The sequence below is a fragment of the Oryx dammah genome, unplaced genomic scaffold, assembly GCF_014754425.2.
Source record: "Oryx dammah isolate SB20612 unplaced genomic scaffold, SCBI_Odam_1.1 HiC_scaffold_26, whole genome shotgun sequence".
In the NCBI taxonomy this organism is placed as follows: domain Eukaryota; kingdom Metazoa; phylum Chordata; class Mammalia; order Artiodactyla; family Bovidae; genus Oryx; species Oryx dammah.
The window spans coordinates 75,496,402-75,523,963 of record NW_024070210.1 but is presented as its reverse complement, the minus strand read 5'-3'; the positions used below and the strand labels follow the sequence as shown (position 1 = coordinate 75,523,963).

At 39.0% G+C, this 27,562-nt stretch overlaps 1 protein-coding gene across 2 annotated transcripts; it reads left to right on the top strand.

Moving 5' to 3' along the window:
* Positions 1 to 85: 85 nt before the first annotated feature.
* TTC5 (tetratricopeptide repeat domain 5) lies at positions 86 to 16,519 on the top strand. 2 transcript variants are annotated; one of them, XM_040227058.1, is made up of 10 exons: positions 86 to 169; positions 3,304 to 3,436; positions 4,348 to 4,559; positions 4,916 to 5,066; positions 6,261 to 6,352; positions 8,401 to 8,457; positions 9,046 to 9,192; positions 9,364 to 9,578; positions 12,965 to 13,109; positions 15,920 to 16,519. In XM_040227058.1, the coding sequence occupies exons 1-10, from the start codon at positions 119 to 121 to the stop codon at positions 16,037 to 16,039; spliced, it is 1,323 nt and encodes a 440-aa protein (XP_040082992.1). In that variant the 5' UTR covers positions 86 to 118; the 3' UTR covers positions 16,040 to 16,519. The 2 variants fall into 2 exon arrangements, with proteins under 2 accessions (XP_040082992.1, XP_040082994.1); XM_040227060.1 differs by lacking the exon at positions 8,401 to 8,457 and having other exon boundaries at positions 95 to 169.
* Positions 16,520 to 27,562: the final 11,043 nt, after the last annotated feature.

The following is a 27,562-nucleotide window of genomic DNA, read 5'->3' as shown; positions in this document are numbered from 1 at the left end:
AAAACCAGCTTTCACTCAGGTGCCGTAAGCCTCCAGAGCTCTAGATGTCGCTGTGGCTCTATCTTGGGGACGGGTATGCGTCTCTGTGGTTTTAAGTCGGGGGCGGAGAAGCTGGGAAATGATGGCTGTTGAAGAGGAAGAAGTCAAGGAGGTCTTGCAGAAATTGCAGGTGGGGTCATAGATTAAAATACATATCTGCTTTTGTTACTTGGGAAGAAGTAGAGAGCCCAGTTTATGCACTGCCTGCGAATTTCTTGACACATACCCGACGCTACTTGTGTCCCCGTGGTTACTATAACGACTCCCGAAGGTGCAGCCGCAACGGGCTAAAGGAGCCCCTCGGGGCCAAGCGACAGGCGCAGCCAGTTTGTTGGGATCCCGTGGTGCTGACCCGACTGCAGTCAATTTCAGTCCTGTAGGGAAGAGCATTTATTGCTCCTAACTTTATTCCTGTACATTGTTGGGAGGTTGTATTCCCCTCTCCCCCCATTCACCCATAACAAATAGTATACACGTGTGTTTGGCACCTCTTCAGGAGCTATTACCTACTGCTTGTAGTTTTGATAAGACCATTTCTTCAGTACTTTCATGCTTTCAAATTGGCAACAATCACAGTAATGGCTTGCACCGCGTGCATTCTGGTAACTCTCCTTAGAATTCAACAGTTTTTATTTTTTGTGTACTCCACAATTCCAGTTTGGGGTCTAATGCAGAAGGCTCCTGACTGCACTCAGTCCACAGTTGACTGTGGTAACTGGGACAGTCTTGTACTTGGTAGATGGGAGCTAACTAATTGCTTGACTCTTAATAATCCAAGATTTTTCTTAAATCTCAGAAACTAAGTTTTTTGTATTCTAAGGCAGCCTGAAACGTAAATGTTAGACTTATGACAGGTTTGTAACTTTCTTAAAGGCTTCTACAGCAAAAGTTTAAACATTGATATGATTTCTTTGTTTCTTTAGTAGATTAGACTAATAACACTTTTTAGAGTGTGAGCTTTACCTCATATCCGGTTGACTTGGATGTAATTCTTTTTCCCTAATGTGACTCTCTGAAATCAGAGATTCTCAAATCTAGCACTGTATTTACAAACATTGTGTATGTATGTTTGTATATGTATAGAAAAAACCTGAAAAGGTAAACTAAGCCGTGGTTATCTCTGGGATTATTGGGATGATCATGAAGAATTTTTTACCCTGCTTATTTTACAGGTACCTATTTGAATTTTAACAACATATATAGATTTTTGCCAGGACAAAAGTTACTAAAAATGTTCACTGTAGCAAAACAAACAAAGCTGAACAATTTCTTGTATGTTTTCTATTACGAATAGAAGCAAACAATAAGACCTTCTCTGTTGCTAAGTCGCTTCAGTCGTGTTCGACTCTGTGTGACCCCATAGACGGCAGCCTACCAGGCTCCTCTGTCCATGGGATTTTCCAGGCAAGAGTACTGGAGTGGGGTACCACTGCCTTCTCCAAGACCTTCTCTATAATTCTTAATATGTAGCTATTGCTGACTGCATGATGAAAGGAAATGGGTTGTAATATTTGATGAGAGTTATCTTTTCCTGCTCTTATTTGTGGTAGATGCCCTAAGCAGCGAGGTAGAGGATACTGGGGTATCTTGGGGGTGGGTGGGGAAGGCGCAAGGATGGAATGGGAGAATGGAGTAGAGAGAGGAAGAGGATGGTGATGTTGCTATTCATGGGAATGGTGGTAAACTTTATTTCATTGTTATAGACATTTTAGGTTAGAAGGAATATATTAAGGATTTTTCTCAAAGTGTATTTTACACGTCATTTTTATTAAAGTCATGCAGGGTGCTTGTTAAAATGCAGAATTTTGAGTTCTGCTAAAACCACTAACATCAGAATCTCTGTAGGCTGGGTCCTGGAAATAATACAATAAAACTTGAAAAGCACTGTTGCAGAAGGAGATAATCTAATTTCATCATTCTGGGTAGAATTTTAATTTCAGATAAGTACTGTGAAGAAAAGTAGGAGTGTGATTTAACAGTAGGGTGGAGGAGGAAGGAGTTACTTCTGTTTGGGTAGTCAGGGAAAGCCTCTCTGAGAAACTGGTGTTTGAACTGAGACCTAAATAATGTAGAGGAATGAGCCATGCAAAGGTCTGGAGAAAGAACGTCCAGGCAGAGGGAACAGCATGTGTGTAGGCAGGATTGAGAGTGGATTTGAGGACCTGGATGAAAGCCAGTGTGGCTTGAATAGTGTAGGAGAGTGATAAGAAGTGAAGTCTGTGGCAGGATGAATGGTGGGAGGTCAGATCTCATGTCTTCTAGGTCATAATAAGGAGTTGGATTTTATTCTGTCTGCAGTGGGAAACTATCTGAGTGTTTGTGACATGACCTACATTTCTGTAAGGGCACTCCAGCTATATGAGGAGAATGGGGAAGAGTAGAAGCAGAACCACCAGTTAAGAAGCTATTGAAATAGTTCAGGCAAGTAACGATGCTGATTTAGTTGAGGGTACTCATAGTGACATGGAGACTGGTGGATGGATTTGGGATGTGATGCAGAGGTAATTGGTAAGACTTGGTGGGATTGGATTATACCTTTCTACTGCTGTTTTGTTTTAGGAAAGAATAGATAATGGAAAAGCTTTGATTGATGTCCCAGGAAGACTCAAACAGATATTTAAAGAGGAAGGAGAACATTTACTTGGAAAGAATGCAGGCGAGCCAAAGGATGACTTGATAAAAACTAAACAAACAAAAACCACAAATATCTAAAGAAACAAAACTGCAAAAATACAAAATTTATCAAGCTTAAATTGGCCTGTTTGTCATAGAGAATGGCTCTCACATGTTTGTTATACTCACAAATGTCACATGTTTTCAGGTATCAGCATAGGAAATATCAGGGGTAAGGGATTTTTATTGTTAGGAAGTCCAGTTTTAAGGGTAAATTTCAAAATTTTATACTTTAGGGACCAGCACTAGATAGGATGATCTTATTAACTTTGTTTTATCTCAAGGTGCAAAGCATTTCCTCTCTCCTGACTAAGGTATGTGAAGTGCTTAATCATGTTGGAAACTCTGCTGGGTCTAAGAGGAAAGACTGTCATCATGGTACAGATTGACTTGGGACAGTGTGAAAGTGGGCTGAACAACTTTTCTTCCCTATCTGCAACCTGCCTCTTGTGTCATTCCTAGGTGAGGTAGAGGATCAGCATTTCTAGGCCAAAAGTTGGTATGGCTAGCCAGTCTCAAAGTTTACTTGTCTGGTATCCTCTTCACTTAATGGAGACCATTCTTATAATGGTCTCATTCTTATATTCCTAGGAACTGGTGGATCAGCTGTATTCATTTAGAGAGTGCTATTTCGAGACACATAGTGTTGAGCATGCTGGGAGGAAGCAACAAGATGTGCGGGAAGAGATGGAGAAGACCCTGCAGCAGATGGAGGAAGTAGTGGGTATGAGCCCCAAAAGAACACACAACCCGCTGTTCCTCATTGAAATGTGATGGAGCTTTGCTCTCTCTGTAGACTCTTTGGTATCCTGTTTGTGGCTGCTACAAGTTAGTACAACAGAATATTTCTTCTAAGGGTGCCTGTGCAGGATGGCAGCCTTTCCGTTCCCTAAACTCCATTTCCGAATGCTGTGAAATGAAAAAGAGCATACTTATTGCTTGATTACTGTTGCAGTAATCTTCTTAACTGACCCTTCTGCCTCTTAATTTCTTTTACTTTCAAATCTACTTAAATAATGACCATGGCCATAATCTTTCTAAATAATTGCTTCATGAATTTAATCTCATCTCTTGTCTGCCCCTTTGCTCAAGTATCTTCAAAGATTCCTACTCTTGACTGGTTGAGGTCTAAACCAGCCCTTTGTTATTCAAGTCTTCATTGTCTGACTTTTTTCCCTCTACCCTTATCTCTGACTACCTACTTACAGAGGAGCCTTTTGTTTCATTCAGGTTGAACCATCCATCCTCCCGTGAACATGCCACATGTATTTCTCCTTTCTGTTGCTTTGTCTTTGTTTACATCATTTTTCTCCCTGTAGTGTCTTGTCTTTTCTCCCTTTTACTTTGTAAAGTCCATTCATTGAGTGTATGCCATATGCTCTTTTTCATTGTGTTTTAATTTTCCATGGATAGACATTGTCCTCTCCACTAGATTGTAAGCCCCTCAAAGGTAGAGATAATGCTTTCTTTGTTACCTTGTTTTCTAACATAATAGGTTTTCAATAAATTGTTTGTTCATGAAGATTTTCCTTAATTATTTGATTGCTAGAACTTGCATAGGGTGATTCCTTGAAAGTACCCTGGTCTCACCTGTAAAACTGTCTGGGTTTCCTTTATCTCTTCCTCTCCTTCTAGGTTCTGTCCAGGGCAATGCCCAGGTTCTGATGCTGACCGGGAAAGCACTGAATGTGACTCCTGACTATAGCCCCAAGGCTGAGGAGCTTCTGTCAAAGGCTGTGAAGCTGGAGCCCAAGCTGGTAGAAGCCTGGAACCAGCTGGGTGAGGTGTACTGGAAGAAAGGGGATGTTGCAGCTGCCCATACCTGCTTCTCAGGAGCCCTCACCCATGTGAGCTGCCCACTGTGCTCTCAGAAAACACAGATGGGGAGGATGGGATTTCTCTGGTTTTGTGAGTTTCCCTAGGCCATGAATACCAGAGTAGAACTGCATGGGAACTAAGAACAGAATCAGAAGAGGGGAGAAAGGATAGGGGAGCAGGCGTGGATGAGGAAGAAGATGATGGGACCAGGTTCAGAGGTAGATGAGAAGTGAAGAAAAGTAACCAAGTTGATCCTTGTAGATGGGAGTCTTAGATACAGATGGCAGTAAGAATTAAGATGAAAAATTAGAAGCCTGAAATAAAATAGATCTGGAAAGGAGAAAGAGAACCATGAAGGTTAAGTATGTGGCTTCTCCATTTGTAGTGCAAGAACAAAGTCTCCCTTCAAAACCTGTCAATGGTGCTTCGCCAGCTGCGGACTGACTCTGGAGATGAACATTCTCGCCACGTCATGGACAGTGTCCGACAGGCTAAGTTGGCTGTGCAGATGGACATCCTTGATGGCCGCTCCTGGTGTGAGTGCTTTCAAAAGATCTCCAGCAGGTTTCTAGAGCAGTGGTTCTCAACCGTGGCTGCACACCAGGATCATCTGGAGCCCATCTGTTGAGTCTGACTCTTAAGTGTGAAGCCAGGGCATCTTTGCTTTGAAGGAGCCCAAAAGGTATTTTGATGAACCACTATTCTAGTACCTCTTGGACCTTTTCATTGAAGAGAGGAGGCTTATGTTTCCCTGTAAGCAAAGCGGGGCTTTTGTGCAGTCTCCTGTTGTTTCCTTTGGGTTCATGTTTGCCTCTTTATCCCAGAGGAGTTTTGGGTATACCCTGAGTATAGTGTCATCACTGGTTTGTTTCAGATGTGGGGCCTTTCATACAGACTTTTGAGGGTGACCAAAATAGTTATACTTAGCACTTGGGCTCTGAGATGGTCCATCACTGTGTTTCTCAGTTTTTTCTCTGCCCTTCCACCCCCACTTAGAGGCACAGGATGGCTAGAGTTGGTTGGAGTTGGATATTTCCCTTCCTTAGGTCAGTTACCTTCTGATAATACCTTAGCAGATTAGGCTCTGGTTAACTAGTTTCTCCTGGGGGTACTTGTTAAGAATGGACTGTTCAGGAGTTCCGTGGTGGCCTAGTGGTTAGGATCCCAGGCTTTTACTGCTATAGCCCAGGTTCAGTCCCTCGTTGGGGAACTGAGATCCCTCAAGCTACGTAGTGTGGCCAAAAAAACCCACACAAACAACAACAACAACAAGAATGGCGTGCTTTGGCATATTTCAAAAAAGTTTCTTTGTCCCCTCCCTCTGCTAGAAGTACAGGGGTATTCTTCGATATTTGCTATGGGAATCTGGTTGAGTTCTTGGAGGTAAATCTTACAATATTGTTGGAGGTCCCTTATGACTGGTACCCCTGGAGTTTTTAACTCCCAGGTTTGTCCACAGTGAGGCTCCAGAATTCATCAATTTCAGTTTAGGTTTTCCTAGCCCAGCACTGTTGCTGTGGTAGCTCCTGAGTTTCTGCTAAGTGATAACTCCCTATATTCAGCTCTGTCTGTATAATTTTGGAGCAGTGGTTTACCCCTATTGTCCCCTTTATTATGCATCCAAGAGGAGTTGTGGATATTTTAGTCTGTTCAGCTTTTTACTTGTTAGGATAGAGTGGTGACTTTAAGCTCCTTTCATGCAGAACCAGAAATCTGTGTTTCTCTTTCAGATATTCTGGGGAATGCCTACCTTTCTCTTTACTTCAATACTGGCCAGAACCCTAAGATCTCCCAGCAAGCCCTCAGTGCTTATGCCCAAGCAGTAAGTATTTATGGTCACCCAGGCTGGATATGTAGAGGCAGCAACAGAAGCAAAAATGTTGTTCAGTCTTCTTTGTGACGTTTTAGCAAGCAGCATGGGGAGTGTTTGCTGGCATCTGATGGGTGTGGTTTTATATGAAGCCAGTCCTGCAGAGGTGAGGTATTTCTTCCTATAACTTGAGTATTAGCAATTGCTTGCAGTGTGCGCCTCAGTGCGAGGTAGCTATTTGAGCTGTCTAGAGTTCTTATATAGGCTTGTGTAACCAAATCACAGAGCCCATCCCAATATGTTCATCTTTTTGAATGGGGAAAAAAGTATATGTTAAAAATAATGTTTATTAATATATATACACATTTAAAAAAAATTAAAACTCTGCTACTTAAGTATAAATTAAGCAGTATCCCCAGGTTAATAATTAAATAGTATGAATCTGGATTTCCCACAGGCTAAAATAGAAAATAGCATGTAGTCCATTCTGCATTATATCCGAGGGATTAATTCACTGGAGCTTATGCTTTGCTTTAGGTTTTCAGGCTGTTTATATTAATATCCACTTGTAGGGGGGTTTCCTTCAGGCTTTGAGTCCATGACTGCTCATTGTTAACAAAGTTTACATTGGCCTCCTGAGTACTTTTTATTTAGACTTCGTATTCACCTTCTTTTGTTTTCTCTTGATATAGAGATTCACTTTTTAATTTATTTTGCTCTGAGTGGCAGAATAAGGAATATAGCTACCTTATATTCATGTTTGCAGTTTAGGGACTGTTCTTTTTTCTTCTCTTTTTTTACCATCCCACAGAAACTTTTTCACAAAACTGAATTCTGAAACATAGATAACCATTTTTAATAAGCACAGTCAAATTTTTAATCACAGAATGTCTCCAAGAATTATAGCTTTAAAATATACAACCAGTTTTTATATTTCAAACATATCTTAAATAAGTTAGTTTCTTAAAAAGTACATTTCTCATACTATTTCTTTGGCTTTACCCTGGTATACTGTGGTGCAGCCATACCCCGAAGCTGTGGGGGCAGGTGTGTGTACCAGGCTCTTTCTCTTGCCTCTGTGCTGATGACTGCAGCTCACTTGGTAGGACTCACACTCACGAGAGAGGAACCTGCAGTGATAAGATGGCTCTTTAAAAAGTGACAGAGATGACTTCCTCACACACTGTGCTTCTCACTGTAGCCTTAACAGTGGCAGTTAACTCAACCCAACCTGTGTAGTCAGCAGGTTTGGGTTTTATTCAATCAGGGAACTTTTTAGGGAGAAGTATTTTGTTTTACTCTGATTTCTTAATCTGGTAACTGCTTACATTTTAAGGTATAATATCATGTACTCATTTAAAATTTTATATTTGGCTTCTGCAGAATAATTGCTTTTAACTCTTAATTTCTTCATCAGACCTGCATTTTTAAACATATTTGAACCAGTCATTTAAATAACTTTAATTCATGTTGTTTGTGCTTTTGCAGTGTGCCAGGCAGTGAATAGAATTAAAAAATAAAGTGATCATAGCCACGAAGATAGCTGTGGATATGTTTGTCTATACTGTCATATGGTTCCTAGCCAGCTATTTAAATTAGTGAATCAGAATTGGCTTTCTCTGTGTGTTTTAAGGGGGCTTAGATGTACTAATATGATTCCGTTTGTGTCTGAAGCTGGACTCATGGGCAGAGGAAATGTGTTAAATCAGCATCACCTGTTTTCTAGATTTTCTTCATTTATATTAGCATCTCATTAATTAAAATTTTTTATCAGATATTAGTCACATATTACTTCAGTCTTTATACTATTACTTGGGTAAATTATAATCATATTTTAAAGTTCCATGTACATACAAAGCCCTTACATCCTTGAGGTTTCAGGAACTGTGTAATATGTTCCATACAAGCATTTACTGTATAATAGTGTAGGTACAGGAAACAATTTGACAAGCAAAAACTTAAAATTTTCCAAGGAGACGGACGAGGTTTAGGACATGTTGTATATGGCCATCCTTAAGACTGAGACAAGAGCCACTGATGGTCTTCTTATTCCACTTTAGGAGAAGGTTGACAGGACAGCTTCCAGCAATCCTGATCTTCATCTGAACAGGGCAACGGTAAAAACAAAAAGAAATTGTCATTTATATTGGGGAGTGGTCATCTGAAAGTCAAATACATAAGCTATCTAGGTCTTAGCCTGTGAGGATAACAGTACTCACAGGGACAAAGTTGGGTACTAACTGCTAGAGGAAAGCTAAATTATTTCTGGGAAAAGCTTGCTTAGTTTGACTAAAGTATCCAAAGGGAAAGCAAAGGGGGCTGAGTTGGTGGGAGGGTGAATAGAGGATTGGGGGGCACAGTTTATAAGACTTTCCTAAAATGTTCATTATAAACATAAAAATGGAATCACCCAATATATGCAGCTTAACTGTTTTAGAGTTGGAAGTTAGCTTCTTTGAAATGATTTCACCTTTGAGGTTGTGATCACCTTGGCCAGGAAAAAGGATATAAGGTATTACCAGCTCTTCATGCAGTTCATTTGTAGAACAGGAAAAAAACTGGGAATGTTTGTAGAGTAGGAAAACAATTGGGAACAGGAAAACAGTTTATTTCTCAAGATTCCTAGCCCACTGTGCTAGCCCACTTCTGCATAGTTTGTGTTAAACATACTTTAATTGGGAGGGTTTTTGTTATTTCTTGTGCAGTTACATAAATATGAGGAGAATTATGGTGAGGCTCTGGAGGGCTTTTCTCGGGCTGCAGCACTGGACCCTGCCTGGCCAGAGCCCTGGCAACGAGAGCAACAGCTCCTGGATTTCCTGACTAGATTAACCAGCCTCCTTGAGAGCAAGGTAAAGATGTCTGAAGACTGAATCCTACTTTTTTTATTCTGCTGTAGGTCAATAAAATAGTAGGCCTCAGTAGTAGTGACCCTACAGAAGTGGGTAGGTGGTGGGGAGGACTAGACTCTCAAGGAGAGTGATGAGTTTCCAGCTTCTTACCTGTTTTCTTTTCCTTTGCAGGGAAAGGTGAAGGCCAAAAAGTTACAGAGCATGCTGGGAAACTTGCGCCCAGCCCACCTGGGCCCTTGTGGTGATGGGCGCTATCAGGCAGCCTCGGGGCAGAAGGTGACTCTGGAACGCAAGCCCCTGAGTGCTCTGCACCCTGGTGTAAATAGTGGAGCTGTGGTCCTGGGAAAGGTGGTGTTCAGCCTTACCACGGAGGAGAAAGTCCCCTTGTGAGTGTCTCTCGCCTTTTCTCTTTTTAAACTTTTAACTAGCTGCTCTCATTTCCTGGCTTTTCTCTGAAACTTGAAGATAATTGTTAGTGGTCAGAGATCAGTGAGTTCTCTTTCCCTTCTGTGACTGTCCCAAGAGACATTGTATTGTCTAAGTCATGTCTGACAGTCTCTCTGTAGATTCTGTTACCACCCACTTTTTCCCTGAGTTTGGTATTCTGTCGACTCTTACATCTGAAGCTGAAATTTGACAGCTACATTTTTCTTTTATAAGATAGGAAATCTTTTTATAAGATGGAAACCTTAAAATTCTCCTACCTCTTTGTGTTTTCGTGATCATAGAAGTAAAAGGAGAAAGAATTCTAAATCCTGTTTGGACTTAGGTATGCCTAAGCAGTTCTGGAAGGTGAGCTTTGAGTTTGAATTTAAGGCCTGTTGGAGAGATTCTCTCAGATGTTATTCAACAAATATTCATTGAGCATCTGCTATATGTGTTGTAGGGAGTTAAAAAACAATGTAACACACCTGAGTGAATGGTTCTTATAGTTGAGCAGAGGAAATGAGTTAAGAATATTCATTTAGAAAATTTTAACTTTTGAAAAATGAGGGTTCAGTCAGTGCCATCATTCCTTGGTCCTTTGCTCACTTCCCAATTCCTCACTGACTGCTTTCCTTTTTCTGTTTTCTGTTGAAACTTTTTTGTTTCTGGGATCACCAGTGTTTGACCCAGTAGCTTCTACTACATGGCTCCACAGCATTCTGACTTCTCTGTCACTATTGCCTTTCAAATTCCTTCTGCTTCATTCAAACTAAAATACAGCTCCTACTATATACCTGATTTTCCTCCATGGCTTTTTCGTGGTGTATGTATTTGAAGAATTGAAGAACAGGAAGATAGTTGAGAAAAGTTTAGTTACTAGAGCAGACCTTAGAGTTAAGAGGAATGAGGAAGTATAAACAAAGGTAGGTTTAGGGGCTCCGGAACAAATATTTTGCTACTCTTTGGTTTCTCTTTTTCTGCCTAATTTCTCAATGTTAAGTTCGAGGTAGACTCTGTTTTTGTTTCTTTCCTTTCTCTGCTGCTGCTGCTGCTGCTAAGTCGCTTCAGTTGTGTCCGACTCTGTGTGACCCCATAGACAGCAGCCCACCAGGCTCCCCCGTCCCTGAGATTATCCAGGCAAGAACACTGGAGTGGGTTGCCATTTCCTTCTCCAATTCATGAAAGTGAAAAGTGAAAGTGAAGTAGCTCAGTTGTGTCCAACTCTCAGCGATCCCATGGACTGCAGCCTACCAGGCTCCTCCGTCCATGGGATTTTCCAGGCAGGAGTACTGGAGTGGGGTGCCATTGCCTTCTCCATTCCTTTCTCTACCAGGATGGCAAAAAAGTGCCAACTTTGATCACTTGGCAGTGGCTGCATGACTTACTGTTTAGAAGGATTCTGAGGCTTTTTCACCAGGAGAGGATGCTGTGCTTGATTGCAGTGTTTGCTGTGAATTCGAGAGTGCCAAGTGAGCATGAGCACGGATTCCTCACCATCTCATTTGTAGGTCATCTCATTTAGTGATGTCATATAAACCCAAGGCTTTGGCTGCCTCCTCTATGCTCACAGGTCTAGCTCCAGCCCAAGCCTCAATTTCAAGTTTTGGATTCCTGTATTCAGCTGCCTCTGGGCTTTGATAAAATCTCTAACTCATTATGTTCAAAATTACTTATGTCATCTTTCTCTGTCAGTTTGCTTCACCTCCCTGAATTCTTTGTCAATCAATGGTATCACCTATAGTCAGTCACGTAAGACTTCTAAGTTCTAACTTCTCCATTCTCTTGCCTTGAAGCATTCACCAAGACCAATAGATATATCTTTTAGTCCCTACTTCTTTGTGTCTACTAATTTAATTCAGCCTCAGCACTTCTCCAGACAAGCCTCCTTATTTCCTGTTTTTCCTCCAGTGTTCCACAGTGTGAAGAAATATGCCCCAGATACAGACTTGACCATTGCTATTTCGTATTTAAAATCTCTTACTGGTATTGTGTAACTTTTGGGATGAAGTTTTAACTCCTTAGTTTAATACACAAAGCCCTTTATGATTTTTCCCGTCTACTGTCTTCTGTCATTTTTCCTTTTGTACATTTTATTCCAACCTTAGGATTATTTTGTAGGTTTTACAACAGCTATTTTCATGCCTCTGTGTCTTTACACACAATTATTGTACCTGAATAATCTTTTTGCTGCTTTTTGATATAGATTACATTTTTCCCCCCAACATTCTATTATAAAATTTTTCAAACATATAGAAAAATTGAAAGAATTTTACAGTGAACATTTGTGTACTTATATATTCTACTATTCATATTTTATTATACTTAGTTTATCACATATCTGTCTATTCCCTTATTCACCTGTTGATCTCTTATTTTTGGTGCATTTCAAAGTAATTGCAGACATTAGTATGTATTCAGCATGTAATCATTAACTAGAGTTCAGTATTTGTTCATAGTTTTCTTCTTTTTTATGTAAAATTTACATACAATGAAATGTGAAAATCTTAGTGGACAAATGGATATTCTCATATAACCCAGATGCCTTTAGAGAACAATACCACCACCTCAGGAAGTTTTCTCATGTTCTTTTCTTTTCAAGCCCTATTCTCTTCCCTGTAGAGGTTTTTTTTATTTCCACTGAGGATTAATTTTCCTGTTTTAACCCAAGTAGTTTTTCATTCCTTAAGATTCAGTTTGAGGGTCTTGTCTAAACGGATGCCTTCCTGGCTTTCCATTGATTTAGACATTTCTCCTCTGGGCCTCCACAGCCCAATCTTTGGCTTCACTGAATTCAGCATAAGAAAAGAGCTATTCTGGAACCTTTTGCAGTTGTATTGTAAGTGATGGTTTAATTGTCTGACATCCACTAGACTAATAAAGTCACTCATAGCTGGATTGATGTCTTACTGCTAAGCACAGTGGCTGACACCTGATAGGTATTCAGTGAAAGTTTGTGGAATTAAGTAAATTGGCAGTGATGGTTAGAGAGTTTGATATTGTGATAGTTAAACTGGTAGAGCAGGAATAAATACTGTTCTGCTGTAACATTTTGAGCTAATTCATTATTAATATTCGTTGAAGGCTTCAGTGTGCGTGTTTCCCAGGTTCTTGGGAAAGTGAGAGATTGATGAGTCTTAGGGATGTTTTTTAAAGATACATATCTAAGACAAATGAGCCCTCAGGTGTACATAGTGAATGATCGTACCTGCCATGGGATTTCTAAGGAAGTAACTATGAAAGCATTTGTTTATTTTGCTGGTATTATTAAAATCACTGTTTCTGCTTTTCTTTGCTGCTCACTTTTTTTTTTTTCCCCCATCCCTCTTAACCCATCTTAACCTGGCAGTACATTTGGCCTGGTAGATTCAGATGGACCTTGCTATGCAGTTATGGTGTATAATATGGTGCAGAGCTGGGGAGTACTCATTGGGGACTCTGTAGCCATCCCTGAGCCTAACCTTCGTCTTCACCGAATTCAGCACAAGGGAAAGGTGAGTGATGGCTAGGATTCTTTCTCAGCTCATAGGCTCTCAATGTGGGGCCAAGTTTACCTCTTATAAAAAATATATATGTTCAGTTCAGTTCAGTTGCTCAGTTATGTCCAACTCTTTGTGATCCCATGAATCGCAGCATGCCAGGCCTCCCTGTCCATCACCAACTCCCGGAGTATATATGTAAGGTAATGCATATATATGTGTGTATGTGTTGTATGATATCCTATATCTACACACATATATATAATTATTTTTTACTAAAAGCTAGATTATTATTATTATTTTTTTGGTTTTTCTGTACTAAAAACTACTGGTAAACAAAGAGAATTTTAAAAATGGACTGAACAGAGCAAAGAAAAATACATGTGATAGCACATGTGGAATCTGAAAAAACTGAACTTGTGGAAACAGTAGATGGTGGAATTGGGGAGGTTTTGTTTAAGGATACAAACTTGCAACCAGTAGATAAATAAGTCCTGGAGACCTAATGCACAGCATAGTGATTATAGACAACAATATGGAATTATAAACTTCAGAGTTACCAAGAGACTAGATCTTAATTGTTCCCACCATAAAAAAGAAATGGTAATTATGTGATGTAATAGAAGTGTTAGCTAATACAGTGATGGTAATCACATTGCAATATATCAATATATCAAATAAACACATTGTATTGTATACCTTCAGCTTATGTAATGTTATATGCCAATTACTTCAATAAGAATAAAATTCTAAAGATAGACTGAAATATTCTCATTCACATGTTATTGCTGTTAACAGTTTGATATATAAACCTGTAGTCTCTTCTTTTCAGAAAAATATATATACATTTGTATGTATATTTTAAATTATGAGTGGAATATTATATGCAGATGTCTGTGAACATTTCCTTTGGCTTTCCGTATTCTACAACTTTGTTTGAGTTAAGACAGAGGAGCTGATGATGAGGAGGATAGTAAAAATTTATTGAACACTTAACTGACTCTAGACGCTGTATTTAGAGTTTTACTGCCTGCACTGGCTCATTTAATCCTCATAAAACTCTAAAGAGCAGGTGTTTAACCACTTTTTCAAACCATTTAGATCTAGGGTCAGCAAATTATGGCTGATTGACCAAATCTGGCTCGTTGCCTGTTTCTGTATGACTTGTGAGCCCAAAATGGTTTCTATATGTTTAAATAAAAACAATGGAAAGACTAATAATTTATGGTATGTGAAAATTACAGGAAATTAAAATTTCAGTGTTTGTAATTAAATTCTTTTGAAACCAAGTATGCTCATTTGTTTACTGTTATCTGTGGCTACTTTGGGGGTTTCCCAAGTGGCTCAGTGGTAAAGAACCTACCTGTCAATGCATGAGGTGGAGGAGTTTCAGTTTCATCCCTGAGTTTGGAAGATTCCCTTGAGGAGGGCATGGCAACCCACTCCAGTATTCTTGCCAGGGAAATCCCATGGACAGAGGAGCCTGGCGGGCTCCAGTCCATGGGGTCACAAAGTCAGGCACGACTGAGCATGCATGTGGCTGCTTTTACACTATAGTGTCAGTGTTGAACGGTTTGGGACAGAGACCATATGACCCACAAAGCCTAAAATATTTACTGTTTGACTTTTTACAAAAAAATTTGCTGATCCCAGATCTAGATTATTTACAATTTTTCTTTATTCTAAAAGTACCGTAGTAAATATTTTTATCTGCCCATATCCATGATTATTACATAAGTTTAATTAATTGACTAAAGAAATAAAGTGAGTTTCTAAGGTAAAATCTTAGTTTCAAAGCTTATGCAGTCTATGACTTTTGATATACACTGCCAAACTAGTTTTTGGAAGGTTCTACCAGTTAATGACCAACAGTGAATGTAGTTGTATTTCTTTGCAATTCTGTATAGAAATCTTTGAACTATTTGCTGATTTTTCATGAAAAGGATAGCATCAGTATTCTTTGGCTTTGGTTTCTTGATTATTGGTGAGGTTGAGAATTATATTAATATGTTTATTGACTATAATCCTTTATAAATTTTTCTTGGGGGGTCACTTACTCATGTTCCTGTTAGGATGTTTCAAAAAAATGCTTTATGAGAATCTCTTTACTTTGACTTAAAAAGAACCTCCTTTACACTCCAAGTGGAACAGTATATTTTGGATAAAGATCTTTTAGCAACATGTTTTACAACTTAAAGTACATTTGAACTGATCAAGTGAGCTGATATCTTCTGTTATTAGGAGAATGTTTAAAACCTACCTTCTGTTAATTCCTCCCTATATAAAAGGAGAAGTCAATCTATATTTGGCAGATTAATTTATAGCCTAACAAAGAGTTCCTCAGACTTTCCATTGGCTCTGGATTGCTCACTGTGTGTATTTAGTTATAATTGTTGATAAACACTGTGGGAAGGGCAGATTTTGTAGAGCCAGTGGGACTCTTTTTGTTGGGCATTGCCAGGATCCTGTCCTTTTTGAATTAGAGAATTGTCCCTTTTTAAAAAAAATTTTTTTTATTGGCGTGTAGTTGATTTACAATGTTGTGTTAGTTTGGGCTGTACAGCAAAGTGTTATCAGTTATATATGTACATACATCCAGTTGTCTCTTTCTTGTAATAACAGTACTGGCAATCTATCTGCCCCAGATATTCCTTTTGAAGATTGAAAACTTTGGGAAAATTGCATTCCTTATGTAAGCTCAGGTTTGTTTAATGTGAGATGGAGGTAAGAAAGGAGGGGAAGAAAGTCAATATGGTATATCCCTGTGCAGGAGTTTCTTCCATACTAGGATCTGTAATTAGTTTCTGTATATCTGTCTTTTCCAGGACTATTCCTTTTCCAGTGTTCGTGTGGAGACGCCCCTCCTGCTGGTGGTGAATGGGAAGCCTCAGGGCTCCAGCAGCCAGGCTGCTGCCACAGTGGCGTCAAGGCCACAGTGTGAATGACCCTCCTTGGATTGCATGCTGAAGAGAGAGTGGAGGCAAGGAGATAAGCTCAAGGGCACTTGGCAGCTCCATCAGCCACTTCTAGTAACGCAGCTGGAATTGGGAGGATATTTTAGATTACAGCTTTCCTTCCTCTGCCCTGTAAGACACTTGTGTCTTGTATTATGTTTCAGCTCTCTCTGGGGCCACACATGTTCGTGGTATATCTCTCCTGCCTCTTTGCTTGCTTTTCTGTGTTTTGGCAAAGAGTGTGGAATTGGTAGAAGGGTTGGGACCTTGCCGTGGGATAGAGTCCCCAAGGTTCCCCTTCTTGCCTCCTTCCTGAGCCTCGTGTATATATCATTTCAGTATTTATTGCTAAGGGAGGGGGCTTAATTTTTTAATGACTTAGTTTTTAAGCAATTTTTTATTTTATTTTTATTTTAAAATTTAGATTCTTCCCCTTCTTTGGGGCTGGAACAGAATTAAATTTGTTTGGAAAAAAAATACTGTGTAGTTTGGCTTGTTTCATTCCCTCCAGGCTTGAATTCTTGGTTTTAGGATCACTTCAATCCATTGGTGCAATACCCCTCCCCCACTTTTTTCTTTATTTAAAATAGTTTATTTTTCTTTCAGTTAAAAGAAATCTGGCAATAAGCAGCTTGGGGCAGGAATGGCAGTTCCATGAAGTCATTGTGAACCAACTTTCTTCCATTTCCCTATTCTGTCATCCTCGGGAGGGGTCCTTATCATGTCCTACAGGACAGCAGTACTGTTCTAACAGTGTTATTAGGCTGAAAGACAAGACAGTTAGATATTCAGTTCCTTTAGGTTCTAGTGATATATTTTACAATAGTTTTGTTTAATATCCTTGTGGGGAAATAGGGAAATATGTGGGAGGATTATTAACCAGCTGAATGGTTACATCCAGAGAGTTCATTAATGGATACAGATTAATTTGGAAGACTTCTAGTGCTGTGCCTCTGGTCTTTGTCCTTGCTCCTTGAATATTGTTGATGACTCATTCAGTTTATGAAGAACGTAAAATATGGAGAAGTCCTTAGAGAATGGATGATAGAATAAACGTCACTCTATCTTAAGAAGTTATAAGGGCTGAATCTAAAATAAAAATTTGAAGTCCATTCTTTTGGTCCCAAAAGGGCAGTTTTCTAAGGTGTATCTTTGACATCATATATGAAAAATTACTCAGAATTTTAGTAGATAAGATAAAGTCAGTAGGACTAACTAGTATGATATAGTTGCAAAACACTTTTTTTTAGACTATACTATACTGTACTTTCTCTGCTAGCCAGAGAGAGTTTTTAATATATTGTCTGGCAGACCACATGTGAAGTCTTGTATCCAGTTCTAATTGTTGATTGTGAGGTGTATAGTCATGAAACAGTGATCAGGAACTTGAGGGAATGTAAAATATCTTGAGAAATGGTTGAACGATTGGGAAGGAGGAGGGTGGTAAGATGTGTATGTTAAAGTCAGTAGAGGAGAGCTAATTGTTGTTTAGTTGCTAAGTTGTGTCTGACTCTTCTGCGATCCCATGGACAGTAGCTGCTCTGCTCCTCTGTCTATGGTATCTGCCAGGCAAGAGTACTGGAGTGGGTTGCCATTTCCCTCTCCAGGGGATCTTCCTGACCCAAGGATTGAACCCGTGTCCCCTGCATCTCCTGCACTGCAGGTGTATTCTTTACCTGCTGAGCCATCTGGGAAGAGAGGAGATCCAGTAACTACCCCTTTTATTCAAGTCCTGAGACAAGTTTGGGCCAGACAATAGAAAGATGACCAGTAGGTGATAGCAGTGGAACTTAAAAGATTTAATGACAAAATATATGTACAGTTGAGTATACAAAATATACATGTACAGCTTAAAGAGAAATTAGAAATGTCCACTCATGATCTCATGTTTTACAGATAAATATCTCATTGTTTGGTTATGCCACAATGCATTCATTCTATTGTTAAAGGATATTGGATTTCTTTTTTTTTTTTTTTTTTGCTATTAAGGCAGTACATTATTAGTATTCTTTATGTGTCCTGATCAGTAAGTACAAGAATTTCTTTTATAGCAGTGGTTCTCAAAGAGTTCTGATGCATACCAATATATGAGAACCATTGTTTCAGAGTACTGGCACAAGGGTAGAATTGCTGGGTCATGGAGTTACATATACTCAGCTTTTTTTGAGAAATATCAAATGTTTTCAGAGTGGTTATACCAGTTTATATCTCTGCTATCAGTGGATGAGTCTTCCTAATGAGTCTTCTGTATCCCCATTTCTATTTGGTTCCCTCATTATGTTTTAGGGTTCACAAATATAGGAAATTTGAATATTTCCCTGTGGCCTTAATGTGCATTTCTCTCACTATTAATGGCTTTGAGCATCCTTTCATATACTTTGTCATGGTAAAATGCCTATTTGTGTCTTTGCCCACTTGTGCATTGGATTTCAAATTGATTTACTTATCTCCTGTATGGATCTTTTGTCATTTTATGTGCTGCAAACATCTAAGAGTTTTTAGCTTGTTTTTTTTTTTTTTAACTCTATATTGGATCTTTTGTTGAACAGAATTCTTAATTTCAGCATTATTGAATTTATCAATATTTTCTTTTATGATTAGTGCTATTTGTGTTTTAATAAGTCCTTCCCTATCCTGAAGTCATCAAAACATTTCCTCTCTATTGTTTTTATGAAATTTTAACATTTTGTCCCTTTCTTTTATTATGACCTTTCCTTATGTTGTGATGTAAGTATATAATTTTTTTCCCAATGAGTAATTGATTGGTCCAGCACCTTTTATTAAAGATCAATCCTTTACCCACTGATCTTTAAAGCCCAGTCTGTCTTAAATTTTCATATATAGTATGTAGGTCTGTTTCTGAGCTTTCTCTTTCTGATCTTTTCTGATCTGTTTCTTTATTTCTATACCAGTACCATATTGTGTTAAAGTTTTATGAAAAGTCAGTATCCAATCAGAGTAACAGCCATGTTGTCCTTAACCAATGAGCCCATTTATATTTTAGGATCTAAATTTTCATGAAAAATTCCTCTGGGATTTTGCTTGGGATTGCATTGAATTTATACATCAATTTAGGAAGAATAGACATGTTTATAACACTGAATCTTCTTTTCCGTGATTTTCTTCATTTATTTAAGTCTTCTTCAGTGTCTTTCAATATAATTGTATACTTTCTCTGGGAAAGCCCTGTATATCTTTTATTAGAATTTTTTTCTAGATACTTCATAGTTCTTTATGCTATTATAAATGGTATAATTTGTAAAATGACATTTTCTAACTGTACTTGAGAAGAGATATACAATTGACTATTTTATATATATTATATATACATATGTTTGTGGCTGTGACTTTTTAGAACTCTCTCATTCTAATAATTTGTTGATTCCCTTGGTTTTCCTATAAATAACAACTGTTTTGTGTCTTCCTTTTCAGTCCCTTTAACTTTTATTTTGTTCTGTTTGCTGCAGTAGTTAGGATCTCTAGTAGTTTTCTGCAGTAGTTAAGATCTCAATGTTGAATACAAGTGATGATTGCAAACAGTCTTATACTTAACGGGAATATTTTCAAAATTTCAATATTAAATGTTTGTTATATGGTTTTTACATATACTTGATCTTAGATTTCGAGCCTATTTATATATACTTGATCTTAGATTTCGAGCCTATCATGAAAAGGTATCATTTTGAGTTTTTATCATGAAAAGGTATTGTATTTTTATTACTGTTGTTTGGTTGCTAAGTTGTGTCTGACTGCAACCCCATGGACTGCAGCATGCCAGATTATATTTTATCTAATACTTTTTCTGCATTTATTGAGATAGCAAATGATTTTTTTTCTTTTAATCTCTTAGTGTGGTGGATTAGCATTCTCTGCTTTTGATTAATGAACCAAACTTGCCTTCTTGATAAAAACCTTAGTTGGTAAGGATATATATATATATATTTTTTTAACATTGCTGGATTCACATGGGTAATATTTAGGGTCACAAGTGCTATTAGTTTATAAGTACACTAGTTTGTAATCTGTTCTAGTCTAGTTTTGGTATGAAAGTTACGCTAGCCTCATGTAATGAGTAAAGAGTATTTCTCCCGTATGTGAAAAGTTTATATACAATCAGTTTATCTTTTTCTTTGTAGAACTTGCCTGTAAAGACATCAGCACCTGGCATTTTCTTCATGGAAAGATTAGCTTCTGATTTAAATTTTTTAATGTTTGAATTATTCAAACTTTCTCTTGATTTAGTCTTGATATGTTTTTTAGTAGTTTATTTTGTTTAAGTTTCCAAATCTACTCTCCTGAATATTTGTAATATGTTCCTTATTTGTTTATTCTCCATGTTATCTATCATTTTATTTCCTTTTTCTCTACTGGTATTGTTTATTTGTAACTTATTTCTCCTTCAGCCTTTTGTCTCTTACAGGTCTTCAAAGAACTTGACTTTGTTTATTGTCATTTTTTGTATATTTTTTCTGTTTCATTAGTTTTTATTTTTATCTTCATAATATCCTTTTTTCTCCTAAGAGTGCCTATTCATGAGCTGGGATATAGTTTTTATATTCAGTAGGCAACATGACATTTCATTGTTTTAAATTTGCATTCCTTTATTTGTGATGTTGAACATCTTTTAATAAAATACTGTTAGCTACTTATAAATTTGATATAAAATGTAAAAGAGAGCATCCAAGACTGAAGAAAATGTATTAAAAAATTTTAGAGAGATATGTTTAGGAAATGATATAGCACTTTGTACAATCTGTAATTATCTGGCACTTATTTTATTGTATTATGATTTCTTGATTATATGATTTGAACTTTTAAAAGGAAAGCCACTGACTTACACTTACCTTTAAGTTCTATACATTACTATATACAGTTCTGAGTGTTAGACATTGCCTGACTCATTAACAAATGGCTGGCTGACTGGATGGTGGGTTAGGCAAATTAAGATTAATATAAAGGGTGTTAACACCTTGTTTCAGAATAATAATGATTTAATGGCGGGTTAGGCAAATAAGATTAATCTAGAGGGTGTTAACACCTTGTATGCAGAATAACAATGATTTTGAAACTATTCTTTTGGTTTGAAGAGCCTTTGAAACAGGGCTCCTGCTCTGGTAATTGTCTTCTTGTAGTTCCCATGGGTCTCTAGCCATTCAGAGAGATAGTGGAAATTGTGCTATTCTTTATCAGAAAATGAGGGGTATGGAGGTCAGAATTAGGAAATGGGAGGATGGAATGTATCAGTTATGGTTCAGTCAGGGGAGCAGAACCTTTATGAGTTATGGGATAAGGGATTTATTATGTAAATTAGACCTTATGCAAAGTCTTATGTAACAATATTTTGCGTAAGTTTTATGTAGTAATAAACCCTGAATACTCACTGGAAGGGCTGATGCTGAAACTGAAGCTCCAGTATTTTGGTCACCTGATGCGAAAAGCTGACTCATTGGAGAAGTCCCTGATGTTGGGAAAGATTGAGGGTAGAAGAAGAGGGCGTCAGAGAATGAGATGGTTGGGTGGCATCTCCGATGCAATGAACATGAACTTGGGTAAACTTTGGGAGATGGTGAGGGACAAGGAGGCCTGGAGTGCTGCTGTCCACGGTGTTGCAGAGATTTGGACATTACTGGGCAACTGAACAACAAATGTAATAATATGTTTATTATATAAAAAAGACCTTGTGCAGTTCAGCTTAGCAGGCTGGCAAAGTACAAACCAGCATGTACGACTTGCAGGAAGATACTCCCAAGAGTAGAGCAGAAGTTGAAGAACTGGTTTCTACAGGGGAGGAAAAGAGGCCTAATTACAGTGATTAGGGGAAGAACTGGAGGGAAAAAAACCCAGAGTGTTGAATCTGAGAAGGTAACCGTTAACATAGTGAATCCAGGTAAGTGCCAAAGCACAAACTGTTTCTATCTGTGGATACAATGAGCATCACCCTGGTGAAGTCAAAATCTTATTGAGACCTACTAGGGACACTTCTCATCTTCTCTTTAAATGATGCTGGCCTTAAGAGTTCTACTTATGGCCTGCTGCTTACCTCCCTCAAAACATTTTCATTGAACCATTTCATTCATACCCATGTATTATTCACTTACCAAACTACTAATTTTCCTAAATTTGTATTTCCAGATCTCTTTCCTTAGAAGTAGTGATCAAGTTACATCAGATTACCAGATAATATGTGCACAGACGTTTAAAATCCAACATATCTAAAGTAGAACTCATTGTCTCTCGCAGCCACCTGTTGTCTGTGTATGAGCAGCTGACATCACCATGTATTCAATTATCCAGGCCAGAAACTTGGGAAGTCACTTCTGATTCTTTGTAATTTCCAGTCTGTCATATGGGTATTGTGTTGATCATATCTCTTTAACATGTCTTTATTTTCTTTCTATTCATATTGTCTTAGTTCAGTAATTCTGCATTTCTTGCTTGACTGTGGCAGTCGTGTTTTCCCTATAGTTGAAATCTTGCCTTCTCTAATTTTTTTCACATTTAAAAAATCAATTCAGTCGCTCAGTTGTTTCCAACTCTGACCTCATGGACTGCAGCACACCAGGCTTCCCTGTCCATAACCAACTCCCGGCACTTCCTCAAACTCATGTTCATCGAGTCGGTGATGCCATCTAACCATCTCATCCTCTGTCATCCTCTTTTCTGCCTTCAGTCTTTCCCAGCATCAGAGTCTTTTCCAATGAGTCAGTTCTTCGCGTCAGGTGGCCAAATATTGGAGTTTCAGCTTCAACATCAGTCCTTCCAATGAATATTCAGGACTGATTTTCTTTAGGATGGACTGGTTGGATCTCCTTGCAGTCCAAGGCACTCTCAAGAGTCTTCTCCAACACTACAGTTCAAAAGCATCAATTCTTCAACACTCAGCTTTCTTTATAGGCCAACTCTCACATCTATATATGACTACTGGAAAAACCATAGCTTTGAATAGCTGGACCTTTGTTGGCAAAGTAATGTCTCTGCTTTTTAATATGCTATCTAGGTTGCTCATAGCTTTTCTTCCAAGGAACAAGCATCTTTTAATTTCATGGCTGCAGTCCCCATCTGCAGTGATTTTGGAGCCCCTCAAAATAGTCTGTCACTGTTTGCACTGTTTCCCCATCTATTTGCCATGAAGTGATGGGACCAGATGCCATGATCTTCATTTTCTGAATGTTGAGTTTTAAGCCAACTTTTCCACTCCTCTTTCACTGTCATCAAGAGGCTCTTTAGTTCTTCTTCACTTTCTGCCATAAGGGTGGTGTCATCTGCATATCTGAGGTTATTGATATTTCTCCTGGCAATCTTGATTCCACCTTGTGCTTCATACAGCCTGGCATTTTGCATGATGTACTCTGAATATAAGTTAAATAAGCAGGGTGACAATATACAGCCTTGACGTACTCATTTCCTGATTTGGAACAAGTCTGTTGTTCCATGTCCAGTTCTAACTTGCTTCTTGACCTGTATACAGATTTCTCAGGAGGCAGGTCAGGTATGGTATTCCCATTTCTTTAAGACTTTTCCAGTTTGTTGTGATCCACACAGTCAAAGGCTTTGGCATAGTCAATAAAGTAGAAGTAGATGTTTTTCTGGAACTCTCTTGCTTTTTCAATGATCCAGCAGGTGTTGGCAATTTGATCTCTGGTTCCTCTGCCTTTTCTAAATCCAGCTTGAACATCTGGAAGTTCACGGTTCACGTACTGTTGAAGCCTGGCTTGGAGAATTTTGAGCATTACTTTGCTAGTGTGTGAGATGAGTGCAATTGTGCAATAGTTGGAGCATTCTTTGGGATTGCAATGAAAATTGACAGTTTCCAGTCCTATGGCCACTGCTGTATCTTCCAAATTTGCTCTCATATTGAGTGCAGCACTTTCATAGCATCATCTTTTAGGATTTGAAGTAGCTCAACTGGAATTGCATCACCTGTATTACCTTTGTTCATAGTGATGCTTCCTAAAGCCCACTTGACTTCTCATTCCAGGATGTCTGGCTCTCGGTGAGTGATCACACCATCGTGGTTATCTGGCTCATGAAGATCTTTTTTTGTATAGTTCTTCTATGTATTCTTGCCACCTCTTCTTAATATTTTCTGCTTCTGTTAGGTACATACCATATCTGTCTTTTATTGTGCCCATCTTTGCATGAAATATTCCCTTGGTGTCTCTAATTTTCTTGAAGAGATCTCTAGTCTTTCCCATTCTATTGTTTTCCTCTATTTTTTTGCATTGATCACTGAGGAAGGCTTTCTTATCTCTCCTTGCTATACTTTGGAACTCTACAGTCACATGGGCATTTCTTTCCTTTTCTCCTTCGCCTTTTGCTTCTTTTCTTTTCTCAGATGTTTGTAAGGCCTCCTCAGACAACCATTTTGCCTTTTTGCATTTCTTTTTCTTGGGGATGATCTTGATCCCTGCCTCCTGTACAATGTCATGAACCTCTGTCCATAGTTCTTCAGGCACTCTGTCATATATAAATCCTTAAATCTATTTGTCACTTCCATTGTACAATCATAAGGGATTTGATTTAGGTCGTACCTGAATGGTCTAGTGGTTTTCCCTACTTTCTTCAATTTAAATCTGAATTCAGCAATAAGGAGTTCATGATCTGAGCCACAGTCAGCTCCTGGTCTTGTTTTTGCTCACTGTATAGAGCTTCTCCATTATTGGGTGCAAAGAATATAATCAATCTGATTTCAGTATTGACCATCTGGTGATGTCCATGTATAGACTCTTGTGTTGTTGGAAGACGGTGTTTGCTATGACCACTGGGTTCTCTTGGCAAAACTCTATTAGCTTCTGCCCTGTTTTGTTTTGTACTTCAAGGCCAAATTTGCCTGTTCCTTGACTTCCCACTTTTGCATTCCAGTCCCCCATAGTGAAAAGGACATCTTTTGGGGTGTTAGTTCTAGGCCTTGTAGGTCTTCATAGAACCATTCAACTTCAGCTTCTTCAGCATTACTGATTGGAGCATAGACTTGGATTACTGTGATATTGAATGGTTTGCCTTGAAAACAAACAGAGATCATTCTGTCGTTTTTGAGATTGCATCCAAGTACTGCATTTTGGACTCTTTTGTTGACCATGATGGCTACTCCGTTTCTCCTAAGGCATTCTTGCCTACAGTAGTAGATATAATGGTCATCTGAGTTAAATTCACCCATTCCAGTCCATTTTAGTTCACTGGTTCCTAAAATGTCGACGTTCACTCTTGCCATCTCCTGTTTGACCACTTCCAGTTTGCCTTGATTAATGGACCTAACGTTCCAGGTTCCTATTTTGCTCTTTACAGCTTTGAAGTTTACTTCCATAACCAGTCACATCCACAACTGGGTGTTATTTTTGCTTTGGCTCTGTCTCTTCATTCTTTCTGGAGTTATTTCTCCACTGATCTCCAGTAGCATATTGGGCACCTACTGACCTGGGGAGTTCCTCTTTCAGTGTCCCGTCTTTTTTCCTTTTCATGCCGTTCATTGGGGTTCTCAAGGCAAGAATACTGAAGTGGTTTGCCATTCCCTTCTCCAGTGGACCACATCTTGTCAGAACTCTCCACCATGACCGTCTGTCTTGGGTGCCCCTACATGGTGTGGCTCATAGTTTCACTGAGTTAGACAAGGCTGTGGTCCATGTGATCAGATTGGTTAGTTTTCTGTGATTGTGGTTTTTGTTCTGTCTGCCCTCTGATGGAGAAGGATAAGAGGCTTATGGAAGCTTCCTGATGGCAGAGACTGACTGTGGAGGAAACTAGGTCTGTTCTAATGGATGGGGCATGCTTAGTAAATCTTTAATCCAATTTTCTGTTGATGGAGGAGGCTGTGTTCCCTCCCTGTTGTTTGACCTCTGCCAAACTATGGTGGAGGTGATGATGATATTGGTGACCTCCTTCAAGAGGTCCCATGCATGCACTGCTGCTCTCAGTGCCCCCAACCCTGTAGCCAGCCACTGCCGACCCACGCCTCCCCCAGAGACTCCTGGACTCTCATGGGCAAGTTGGGGTCAGTGTCTTGTGGGGTCTCTGCTCCTTTCTCCTGGGTCCTGGTTGCACAAGCTTTTGTTTGTGCCCTCCAAGAGTCTGTTTCCCCAGTCCTGTGTAAGTTCTGGTGGCTCTATGGTGGGGTTAATGGCCACCTCCTCCAAGAGGGCTTATGCCAGACCCAGATCTACTGCACCCAGAGCTCCTGCTCCTGCAGCAGTCCACTGCTGACCCGTACCTTCTCAGGAGGCACTCAAACACAGTTCTGGCTCTGTCTCTGTGGGGTCTCTGGGTCCTGGTGTGCACAAGGTTTGTTTGAGCCCTCCGAGCATCTCTGGCAGGTATGGGGTTTGATTCTAAATGCAATTTTGCCCCTCCCACCTTCTTGCTGGGGCTTCTCCTTTGCCCTTGGATGTGGGGTATCTTTTTTGGTGGATCCAACATCCTCCTGTCAATGGTTGTTCAGCAGCAAGTTGTAATTTTGGAGTTCTCACAGCAGAAGGTGAGCGCATGTCCTTCCACTCTGCCATCTTGGAGTCAAGAACAGATGTTATTTTTGCTTATCTATTATTATTTTAGTGATAAAGATCATAATAGCAGTATTGTCCCAAGTATATAAGCTTGTAACTAACAGAGCTATTGTTTGAAATTTTAACTATTATTCTGCTCTAAGACTGTGGGAGAGTTTCTTAGCTCTCTGAGATTCAGTGTCTCCATCTGTAAAATGGAGGTAATGTTATAACCTACCTTGTAGGATTATTATGAGGATTAATGAACTAACACATGTCCTACACGTGGTACAGAGACAAGCAGGGCTCATTTATGCTAGAATTCCAGCTGTATTAGAGCTGGGATTTGAACCCAGTTCTCCCGAGTCTAAAATTTATACTCTACCCTTATGCTGACATGCTCTTCTGCTATTTTGAATTGGGAAATGTTGCCAACAGTTTCATTTTCTCAAGACAAACCTGATCATTTAATTTCCTTGTTCAAAAACTCTCAGCAAAGGACTTTTCTGGCAATTCAGTGGTTAAGATTTCCCCTTCCAATGCAGGGGATGCAGGTTTAGTCTGGGGATCTAAGTTCCCACATGCCTGGTGACCAAAAAACGTAAAACAGAAGCAATATTGTAACAAATTCAATAAAGACTTTAAAAATGGTACACACACACACACACACACACACACACAAGGGAGCGTTTATGCTGTTTCCTTGATAGTCTCCTATTTTAGTCTGTGGTAATGACTGCCCCTTGGTGCCAGGATTCTGTTAACATTTTCCTTGTCTATTTACTGATCTACATACATCTGTGATTTGTAGAGTCAGTGTTTCATTGTTGAAAGTGACCTGAGAGGCAATTTCTTCCAATTCTCTGTCAATATATATATTATCTTTAAATGTGTCTAGCTGCATTTCCCATTGTGTCATATCTCTTGATATTTAGGAAAGGAAGTTTTCCCCCTTTTTGTCAGTGATTTGCCAGGCTGTTGAGTATTAGGGAATTGTATTCCCCAAACTGGCAGATATTATGACCTTCATTCTTTCTAA